The sequence below is a fragment of the Octopus bimaculoides genome, chromosome 10 (assembly GCF_046866305.1).
Source record: "Octopus bimaculoides isolate indiv1 chromosome 10, ASM4686630v1, whole genome shotgun sequence".
NCBI lineage: Eukaryota > Metazoa > Mollusca > Cephalopoda > Octopoda > Octopodidae > Octopus > Octopus bimaculoides.
Window position 1 is genome coordinate 77,943,799 of NC_142937.1, and position 12,068 is coordinate 77,955,866.

The 12,068-nt window shown below is 38.3% G+C and overlaps 1 protein-coding gene across 3 annotated transcripts in view; it reads left to right on the plus strand.

Annotated features, from left to right (window-relative positions):
* Positions 1-12,068, plus strand: part of LOC106880793 (ciliary microtubule inner protein 5) — a 45,824-nt gene that overhangs the window by 25,920 nt on the left and 7,836 nt on the right. Inside the window, exon 1 of one of the 3 annotated variants that reach the window (XM_052971311.2) lies at positions 3,961-4,104. The exons of the other annotated variants lie outside the window; for them this stretch is intronic. Within the exon in view, the coding sequence (XP_052827271.1) occupies positions 4,061-4,104 (44 nt within the window). The 5' untranslated portion in view covers positions 3,961-4,060. Of the gene's footprint in view, positions 1-3,960; positions 4,105-12,068 lie in introns of those variants that run through there. 3 annotated transcript variants of the gene reach the window in all.

Genomic DNA, 12,068 nt, shown 5'->3' on the forward strand with positions numbered 1-12,068 from the left:
ACGCCTTATTACTCTGATATAAGAAAGCAATTTCGTTATAACTGCCACAAAAGGTATTTTCCGTCACGAAAACGTACAAAAAAGCTGTCATCAGGAAGAGGGAGGTTGGCGAGAAAGGTCTTCGGAGGTTGGTGAAAAATATCGTCGGAGGTTGGCGAGAGAGGTTGTCAGAGGTTGGGAAGAGAGGTTGAGGGAGAGGCCTCTTTGTTCCAAAATTTCAGTCTTGCAGGGCTTCGTGATACACAATGTTTTTGGTTTTGCCGTTGGATGTATAGATAAATAAATTTTCCGGATTTCCAACTCTAGAGCGCCCGACACAGAGAAAAAGCAGGTCCTGCAAAATTAAAGCCTACCACTTCAAATGTCTGACCCTGTGCTTTGTTGATGCTCATTGCAAAGCTTAATCTCAGTGGGAATTATAGCCTTTTGAAATCAATTTGTGTGTCGGTAGGAATCAGAGGAATTTTTGAAATGAAAACATCTTCACCACTTGCTTTCCCAAATCAGTATTGTTCCTCCAACACTGTTTGCATCAATGTTTTGATAATAAATCTTGTGCCATTGCATAATTTTGGAGGATCGAGGTTCCTTAAAAGCATAACTGGGGCTCCAGCCTTTAGATGCAATTCATGCGGTGGTAGACCTGAAGGTGCAAAGCTATTGAGGAATTCAACGGGGTAATGAACAGCAGCATTGGTGTGGAGTATCAATTGACTTGTATGTTCGACGTCGGAGTTATGGGCATTCATAGTGTAATGAAATTTAATTGTAAACCCTGCATGCATTGGCAGCATTTAGTTACAGCATTTAGTTATTTGGAGATGTTGAAAAAATGTCTATTAATACAATGTGTAAATTAATTACAGCAATATGTATATAACTGTTTAGATATTGAATTAGAATAGACGAAGAATAGTTGTTTTACTTTGTAAATTTGAAACATAATGAATCAGAGATTTACTTGAGATCGCCGTTGTCGCATTAGAGCAGCTTGTGAAGTAGAAGCACCCAGTCGTACCCTGACTCACCGTGGAATTTATACCGGATTTTCGCAGAGTTTTGAATTTTTAAAAACATTTCTTTGCAATTGTCTGATAATGCAGACATGGACTTGCCCAAAGGCATCAATAAATTAACATTGATATGTTTTTCACCGTTGTTACAATCATCTGAAATGGAACTGTAAAAGCGCGATATTCGAGAAATTTTGCTATTCAACTTCAAAAAAAAGTACGTAAAGCAGCTGAAACTGCTCGTGATATCAACGAAACGTTTGGTGAGGAAATGACCAGTGAGTGGTCAGCTCGAAAATGGTTTAAACGATTTCGCAGTGGAGACCCGAGCCTTGAAGGTTGTGGGCGTAGTGGACGTCCATTTGTCATCGGAAAATCAAAAAAGCTCGACAAATGGGTACCACACGATTTAAATGAAAATCAGAAAATGCGCAGATATGAAATCTGCTCGTCGCTTCTTCTCCGTAACCAGACCGTATTGCAACTTGCAATGAAAAGTGGATTCTGTACAATAATAGAAAACGTTCTTCGCAATCGTTGGACCAAAATGAGGCACCGAAAACCTTCCTAAGCCCGAGCTCTTCAAAAAGAAGGTTACGGTGACTGTTTGGTGGTGTACTGCTGGACTCATCTATTATAATTTCTTAAAACCGGAAAAACCAGTACTGCAGAAACACATTGCCATGAAATTGTCAAAATGAACGAAGAACTGCTACTCATCCGTCCCAGACTGGTTGACAGAAAAGGACCAATAATTTTCCATGACAATGCTCGACCGCACGTTTCACTAATGACACTCCAGAAGTTCACAACGAAGTTCTTCCTCACCCAGCTTATTCCCCAGACCTTTCTCCTACTGACCACCACTTTTTCAAGCACCTTGATGGTTTCCTGCGAGAGGAGTTAAAAAATCAAACCGATGCTGAAAGTGCATTCAAAGAGTTCATCAGCTCCAGAACTTCAGATTTTTATGTTACCAGAATAAACAAACTTGTAACTCGTTGGCAAAAATGTGTTGATTGTAATGGTACTTACTTTGATGGATAAAATTTCCGCATTGTTGAAATATATTGTGATGAATTTCATGTTTCAAAACGTTGCTTACTTTTTACTCAGCCTGATAAAACAAATTTGTGTGGTATAATGTGACATTTGAAAGGTTAGATTTCAGGTCACTATTTGGTTATGGTTGCTATTGGTATACAGGCTAAAGCATTTTTTTGGTGTGTCATTCCACCAGACTGTTAAGTACTTTAAAATAGAGTGAGAAGGATTCTATGTTTTCTTGGCTGATGCTCTTCTTGGAAATTCTTTTTATAGCAATATCATCAAAAGTTACATCTCTGATTGCGAACTGGATTCTTGATCGGATCGATCATGTTCTTCATAAAAGAGTCCAACTAAAGCCTAACTTTAACATTGATTTACTCTAAATATGATAAATAGATAGATAGATAGATAAATCCATAGACATACATACAGACAGACAGATAGATAGATAGATAGATAGATAGAGATAGAGATAGACAATTTGGTATGTATGTATATGATTTGCAAATTTGGTACAACGAAAGCTATTTTAAAGGAGTGGTAAGTCGATAACACGGACCATTGTGTTCAACTGGTATTTATTTTATCGAACCCCAAAGGAGGAACGGTGAAGTCGTTGTCATTTTAACGCCTCATTTCCTATTCTCGCATGAGTCGGACGTTATTTGTTGAGGCGAATTTTCTACACAACGCCTTTCGGATCTTTTTTAAAACGGGGGCCACATTTTTCATTAACGAAACACTTTGAAACTTGGAACACTGGTAGAATGTGTCATATAAAACATCTTTTTCTCTTAGTCTTCTTTAAAAAAAAAGAAATCCATAAATTATTCCATGTTAAAGTTGTTGTATTTCTGTAATTTCAACCAATCACTGACGTCCATTCAGCCGATATACATTAAGTGCCGACTGAAACAACGATTCTGAAACAATTAACCCTAACCCTAACCCTAACTCTAACCCTAACCCTAACCCTAACCCTAGGGTTAGGGTTAGGGTTAGGGTTAAAGCAAATTTAAAATGAAAAAAGCAAATAAAACGAAGAATCGTTTGTTTATGTAGTCAGCACTTAATGTATATCGGCTGAATGGACGTCAGTGATTGGTTGAAATTATCGAAATAAGACAATTTTTTACATGAAATAAATTCGAATCCAAAAATATAACACAAAATAGATAAGTATACGAAGTTTGAAAGTCTTTCGGTACCAAAAACACTACGTAAAACATTAATGAAAAATGTGGCCCCCGTTTTAAAAAAGATCCCGCCTTTCCTCTAGCCAAGTAAAGTAGTATATTTCCGTGACCCAGAAATGTCTTTACGGATGATTGGAAACGAAGGACGCCGTTTATATCACAGTGATACTTGTGTAAAATTGTCATGCGATGTGAAGGTAAGGAGACAATAACACATACACACACACACGGGCTTTTTTCACTTTCCGCTTACCAAATCCACTCGCATATCATTGATCGGCCTGAGGTGCCTCGTAGTGGTATTGAACCTGGAACCATGTGGTTGAGAAGCAAGCTTCGTAACATTCAGTAACTCCTGCGCTTGTACATATGTTTCTATATATGTATGTATGTATGTATGTATGTATGTATGTATGTATGTATGTATGTATACACAGAGACACCGATAGTAGGTAACTATATAGATAGATGGACAGATAGTTAGGGAGAGAGAGAGAGGGGGAAGAGTGGGAGAGAGAGAGATGCACTTACAATCTCTTTTACAACACTACCCACCTCATACACAGAAGCGTACGCACGGCTCACTCTGCACACGCACACAAATATGTCCTGTGTTTTGGTGTAAAATTAATGTTGGTCGGCAGGGGGTAACATATGTCATTTCAAATATTCCAACTATCAGACACCTTTTATGGGGGGGGGGGTTAAGCTGTAGAAGGAGTAGTAATAGTAGCAGATCACCACTATTTCGTTGAAACCAGAGACAACTGCATTGGACGTTTTTGTGTGATCTACAGCAAAATGCAAAAGGAGATTACCGGCGTAGATTTTTCTTTATACGTGAGGTAGTAAAACGGTTTTTATTTTTGTCTTTATCCTCTTTACACATTATTCTTTATATTTTCATTCAGAGTTGTCTAGTAGATATATATATTTGAACGAAAACATACGTTCACTGTAATCTGATGTATATCTGTCACTTATTTCTAACCTGAAGTACTTCGTTCATAATGTTATTCCCACTTTCTATCATTAACTATCAATAACTATCATTTTTATCAGTAACTTCATAATATATCATAACTAATCCAAAATAATAGGTGTATTTATTCCTCCTTATATACAGATTCAAAATAAATAATTTAAAAAATGATATTTTTTTGCACGAAACTCTAGAAAAAAATGTGTAGGTTAAGCAGTTAATGTGTGTGTGTGCGTGAATATATATATATACATATGTGTGTGTGTGTGTATGTGCGTGTGCGTGTGTGTGTGTGTGTGTATGTGAGTAAGTGTGTGTGTATGTGTGCGCTTGTTTGTGTATTTGTGTGTGTGAATTTCTATCAGTGGTTCTCAACCGGGGACCATATAGTACTTAGGGGCTCATGGAAGATCTTGGTAGAATTTATCTTTAATAAAATTTTTTTTTTTTTTGCTTTTACAAGACACAAAATATTTTAATTTTTTTTTATTCATTTCCTAATAATCCTTTCTCCTATAGGAACAACGTCTGAATTTTTGGGTGGTGAGGGTGGGTGGGGAGCAGATAAGTCGAATACATCGACCCCCCAATGTTTCACTGGTACTTAATTTATCGACCTCGAAAGAAATGAAGGGCGAAGTCGACTTCGCTGGAATTTGAACTCAGAGCGTTGCAGCAAACGAAATACCGCTAAGCATTTCGCCCGGCATGCTAACGATTCTGCCAGCTCACCGCTTTTATTCAGTTCCTAATTATGATTAAATATAAAGAATATAATCGGATTTATTAAACATCGAATAGTTACGAGGGCCCTTCCGAGTAAAATAGGAATCAAAGGGATTCATAGGCAAGAAATAGTTGAGAACCACTAGTCTCTCTCTCCTTCTCTGCCTGCGTTTGTATCTGTCTGTCTGTCTGTCTGTCTCTGTCTGTCTGTCTGTCTCTGTCTGTCTGTCTCTGTCTCTGTCTCTCTGTCTATCTGTCTGTCTCTTTCTCCCCCCCCACTCTCTCTCTATATATAATCGGTCAGTTTTTCATAAGTTCGAAAAATGTTTTTGAGTAGTAATAGTTTTTTTTATGTCGTCGTTGGTTATAGCCAGTCAGAAGGTTACCATTAGTTTCACGTCTATTATTGCTCTTAGGTCTGATGAGCAATAATACAGGTGAAACCAACGGTAACGACTGCATAATGTGTGGGTGTGTGGGTGTATGTGTGTGCACGCGCGCATATACATATATTTATCAAAAGGATGTGTTATAATACTATTCCGCAGCCATACCAACAATCCAATAATACTAATCCACATAAACAAAAAGAGCCATACATAGTAATCCTTCTGTATGAGGTGATTAAAAAGTAAATAAAAATTAAAGGTGAAATAACAACTAGAGAAGCCTAAATGTCGGTATGTACACTCACGAAGTGATTGTGTATCAAGAGAATTTTGTAGATCCGACAAATAAGGACGTCCATACACTAAATGCGGAAAACATGGGGATGCGTGTAAAAAGAGAACTACGACGTCAATTTGGAACGTCAGATAATTTATTCGTTTCGTATTTACACGAATTTATATGGAGGAATTCTATACCCAAAGATAAAGACATTTGCCCCCTTTTTGGTTGCTATAGCCAATATCTACGATTGTTTAACAGTAACTTGACTTATTTATCTTCCCTTATTATTTCCCCTTTAATTTTTATTTACTTTTTTAATCACCTCATACTGAAGGGTTACCTATATATATATATATATATATATATATATATATATATATATATATATATATATGTATGTATGTATGTATATATACATACATACATATATATATATATATATGCATATATCTATCTATCTATCAATCTATCTATCTATCTCTATATATATATATAGACAGATTTATGTGTGTGTGTGTGTGGGGGGGGGCACGCTAAGAAGTTCCGGAATCGGTCCCACTGCGGTGTACCTTGAACAAGTGTCCTCTAACATAGTCCCTGGCTGAACAAAGGACTGGGGTTAGTTTATTCGACTAAATACGTCATGACAGTGTCCCTGCACGGCCGCAGTCTAATGATTAATGTAAAAGATACACACGCACACGCACACGCACACACACATATATATATGCATGTTTGTCTGTAGACATTGGTTTCAAATTTTGACACAAGGCCAGTAATTTCAGAGGGAATGGGGGGGGGGGTAAGTCGATTACATCGACACCAGTGTTTAACCGGTACATATTTCATCGACCTCCGAATGATGAAAGGCAACTTCTTCGTCGGCGGGATTTGAACTCAGAACCTGGAGACGAACGAAATGCCGCAAACCATCTAATAATCCTTTCTACTTAATAATCCTTTCTACTTAATAATCCTTTCTACTTAATAATCCTTTCTACTTAATAATCCTTTCTACTTAATAATCCTTTCTACTTAATAATCCTTTCTACTTAATAATCCTTTCTACTTAATAATCCTTTCTACTATAGGCACAAAGTTTCAAATTTTGGGGAGGGGTAGTCGATTACATCGACCCCACTGTTTCACAGGTACTTATTTTATCGACCCCGAAAGGATGAAAGGCAAATTCGACGTCGGTGGAATTTGAACTTAGAACGTGGAAACGAACGAAATACTGCTAAGCATTTCGCCCGGCGTGCTAACAATTCTACCAGCTAGCCGCCTTAATGTATATGTACATATTGAAGGTAATACGACGTCAGATGATGTAATGTTAATAAGTACACACAATTAGTGTTCAGGTCGAATTTGTGTTGAAACTCCATCTTTAAACGCATGAAGTGATAGCTGCCTGAATGACAACTGGCTAGTGGCAATATACCGATCGAGCTGGCTTGAGTATAATAGAATGAAAGCGTACAGGGGGAGGGGGTAGTCAACAAGGATTTTTCAATTTTTTTTTTTACCTGTGATAACATTTCTCAGCCTACTAAAATATGGACTTCCTTTTTGCCTCGTCCTGATGTGTACCGGTGTAATCTTTCGATATTGGTACATGAAGTCATTCACCCACACAACCTTCCCTCATGGCATACGTAAAGAAGCTAGGCTGAAAAAGAGAGTGGATGACGTCGACTCCTGACACTGACACTTTTCAGACCTATACCGAAGGAATGCTGTCTATGTATTTCTGCACAGCTGGAGCTTTTACTGACCTACTTGCCTATGCTTTTGTTCCGTCACACACACACACACACACACACACACACACACACACACACACACACACACACACACATCTTTTATCTTTTGTTTCTTCATGGACTGCGGCCATGCTGGGGTACCGTCTTGAAGGGTTTAGTCAAAGCTACTTATTTTAAGCCTGATATTTATTCTTTCGGTGGCTTTTTGCTTAACTGCTAAGTTATGGGGACTTAAGCAAACTAACACCAGTTGTCAAGTGGTGATGGGTTCAGTACTTATTTTTAAGCTTGGTACTTATTCCATCGATGTTTTGCCGAACTGCTAAGTTACAGGGACGTCAACAAACTAAGGTTGGTTGTCAAGCGGTGGCGGTGGGCAAACAAAAACACGAAGACACGCGCACACACATGCATAGGACGTGCTTCTTTCCGTTTTCCGTCTACCCAATCCACTCACAATTCTTTGGTCATCTCGAGGTTATTGTAGAAGACGCATGTCCAAGGTGTAAAACGATGGGACCAAACCCCAAACTATCTTGCTGGTTGGGTATCAGGCTTCAGAGGCATTTGTCCTACTCATACGTATTTCGCTGCTTTTTATGTTGGACTCATTTTTCTATTTTTGTTTTTCTATTAGTCACTTTCTGCCCCTCAAGCTTCCCCGCCACTCCTTCACATTCGCTATGCGACATATCTGAGTTGTCCAAGGCAAGGAGAGTATGTCTTGGCAGGTTTGTGGTTTTGTTTTGTTGCTGAATATTTTGTTGTTGTTTTGGGGTTTTCTGTTGCTTCAATCACAAGGCATTATTCGGCCCGAAGCTATGGTAGAAAACATTTGTGCAAGGTGACACACACTTGCCAACATCTTCTATATGAGTATGTGCGCGCGAGGTTGGTGTGTGCGCGTGCGAACGTGAGTGTGTGCGCACGCGGACATGAGTGTGTGTATGAGCGCTGGTGTGAGTGTGTGTAAGCGCAGGCGCATACTTAAGTACGTATTTATACTTTATATAGCTGGCTAGATAGATAGATTAATAAACAGAAAACAGTTGTTGCTGCTGTCTGTAATGGAGTAGTCATTGATGGCAGTGCTTCTTATGTTGTTCTTGTTACTGTTGCCACTACTGTTGGTGTTGTTGTTTCTGCTTCTGCTGTAGGTGCTGATTCCATTCTTTAACAAACTTCTGTAGTCATTGATGCTGTAGCTGCATGCTACTATTGGTGTTGTTGTTGCTGCTGTTGTTGCTGTTGATATTATGGCATTGGCGTGGAGGCGCAATGGCCCAGTGGTTAGGGCAGCGGACTCGCGGTCGTAGGATCGCGGTTTCGATTCCCAGACCGGGCGTTGTGAGTGTTTATTGAGCTAAAAACACCTAAATCTCCACGAGGCTCCGGCAGGGGATGGTGGCGAACCCTGCTGTATTCTTTCACCACAACTTTCTCTCACTCTTACTTCCCGTTTCTGTTGTGCCTGTAATTCAAAGGGCCAGCCTTGTCATACTGTGTCACGCTGAATCTTCCCGAGAACTACGTTAAGGTTACACGTGTCTGTGGAGTGCTCAGCCACTTGCACGTTAATTTCACGAGCAGACTGTTCTGTTGATCGGATCAACTGGAACCCTCGACGTCGTAAGCGACGGAGTGCCAGCAACAACAACATATGGCATTGGCGGTAGTGGAGATGTTTCAGCTGTCACTTTCTGTTAGGATCAGAAGACCTTGAGGAGATCGGTGTTCTCACAGTTGAAGTACCTAAGCCATCTACCTTCCTGAGATCATTAATAGATCGGAAAATACCGTCAAATGCTTCTGGTTTCTTCTGAATTGGAATCTCCAGCCCCGTACTTTGGGGTCATTTTATCTCTAGCAGTGTGTTAGGTTCCTCTAATTATTCACATTTCACCAGCTACTAGAAATCTAATTCCGATGGTGTATTCAAAACTTTTACCCGCATCACGCCAGGTACATAGGTATCAATGTAAATTACTCAGTACTATGTGGGACAGTAGAGTGCTTCCGAGTCAGAGATTCCAAGCGAGAAATTTCGTGTATATTGGCTGTACGTTACAAATTTCGAATGAATTAACTGTATATTACAAAACCAATGTCATCCCAGATGCTTTGCAAGCAGAGTTGAAATTATTCTGGGGATATTCGCACTAGCCTGTGTCTCGTTAATGATATGCATCTGTATAGAATGATTTTCGTTCCGTTTTGTGGTATAGTATCTGTAACTTTGTGTTTGTTTGTCGATGTGTCTTTCGGCTTCTTCCAAGTATTTCTGTTTTTGGTCTGGTGGGACTGGGTCAAAAGTTTTGCAATGCCAGCAGAGAAATGACTTTTATCTGTGCTTTTATTGCTGCTTTCGTTGTTGCTTTCGTTGTTGTTGTTGTTGCTGTCATTGTTTATTACTGCTGTGGTGGCGGCAGTTTTATTACTATATTGTAGTTCATTGCTACAATGACTGTAGATGTGACAATGAATTTTTCTCTCCCGCTGATGAGCTTGTATTCGGCAGCAGCGGTATTACTACTGGTATTACTTTTTTGTTTGATATACCATTCCTCATGCTGTTGTTGATGTTGTTGCAAGTGCTGCTGCTGTTGCTGTTATTGTTGTTGTTGTTGCTTCTGATGCTGCTGTTACTAGTGTTGTATCCCTAGCAGCATGTTAGGTTCCTCCAATTCCACATATTTCATCACCTGCCAGAAATCTAATTCTGCTGTAGTGTTGTATTGATGGTGGTACTGAACGTGAATGACATTCACTTCAAAACCAACTCCCACTTTCTTTCATTATTATTATCATTATTATTATTATTATTGTTCAGTAGTTTTATTTTTATAACGTGCTTTCACTTCACTACCGAGCGCAGCTCTGTGCGCCTTGGGTATGTGCTGTGGTTTGCTGTGGTGCACTTATGGTTACTGTATTGAAAGTGTTTTGCGTAGGATGTGTGCAGTACCCAGTAGTGCAATTTTCTATATGTTATATATATTTGTAAGTCCTGGTATTTTTCTTATGTATTTGTCTGAATATTGTTTTTATTATACCTAAGGCACCTACTATGATATGAATTGTTTCTGTTTTTAGATTCCACATTCGAGTTATTATTATTATTATTATTGTTCAGTAGTTTTATTTTTATAACGTGCTTTCACTTCACTACCGAGCGCAGCTCTGTGCGCCTTGGGTATGTGCTGTGGTTTGCTGTGGTGCTCTTATGTTTACTGTATTGAAAGTGTTTTGCGTAGAATGTGTGCAGTACCCAGTAGTGCAATTTTCTGTATGTTATATATGTTTGTAAGTCCTGGTATTTTTGTTATGTATTTGTCTGAATATTTTTTTATTATACCTAAGGCACCTACTATGATAGGAATTGTTTCTGTTTTTAGATTCCACATTCGAGTTATCTCTATTTCCAGGTCTTTGTATTTTGAAAGTTTTTCCATTTCTTTTAGAGAAACGTTGTCATCTGCTGGTATTGATACATCAATTAGAAAGCATTTTTTTTCTTCATGTTATTATTATTAATATTATTATTATTATTATTATTGTTATCATTATTATTATTAATGTCTGGCCATCTTGTAATTGGATGCCTTCGCTGTTGACTACCTGTCCCCTTCTCATGACTAATATTGCACACTTACCTATGTCTAATTCCATGCTTATATCTTTGCTGAAGAGTCTTACAATCTGTATTAAGGAATATACCTCTTTTTCATTCTTACTAAAAAGCATCAGGTCATCCATGAGCAAATGGTTAATTTTTCCCTTACTATTTCTGAACTGATACCCTGCCTTGCCTTCCTTAATACTAAACTGAGTGGGATTAAACATAGGAAAAATATTAAAGGGGACGACAAGTCCCCCTGGAAAATTCCTCTTTTGATATTAACTTTCCCTAAGAGTGTGTCACCTGAATATAGATCTACTTTCCATTTCTTCATGCTAAAGCTAATTAGTTCTTGTATGTTGTCTGCTATACTGAATATACTCAAGCATTCACTTATCCATGAGTGTGGGATCATGTCATAAGCTTTCCTATAATCTACCCATGCTATTGTTAGATTTTTCTTTCTAGCTTTTACTTCATTTAGTACTGTGCTTTGTCTATGTATAATAGATCATGCGTTCATCTAGTCTTCTTTCTGCAACCTTTCTGTTCTTCTTGTAGTAACTTTTGGTTGTCAAGGAGCTTGTAAATTCTTTCTGAAAGCATTCCTGTTAACACTTTTCACACTAATGGTAAGCAACAGATTGATCTATAGCTGCTAGCTATATCACCCTTGCTTTTATCCTTCATAATGAGTATTGTCCTCCCTCTAGTCATCCAATCTGGTATTACTCCCCCATTAAGACAATCCTGAAGTTGTTCCCTCAGCCTCGCATGTAAACTACTGAATTTCTTTAGCCAATACTCTTGACCTAAATCTGGTCCTGGGCCCTTCCAATTCGGCAGTTTTCCTAACACGTTACTCATTATTATTATTATTATTATTATTATTATTATTATTATTATTATTATTATTATTATTATTTTATGTTTGACTTTTGTTTTGCATTTGTACAAGTTGGATCCAAGTCTCACCCAGAGACCTCAAGAGACAACAAGTTAGAAGTTCATGTAGGTGTTATGCCTAGGGTACCATATATTTGG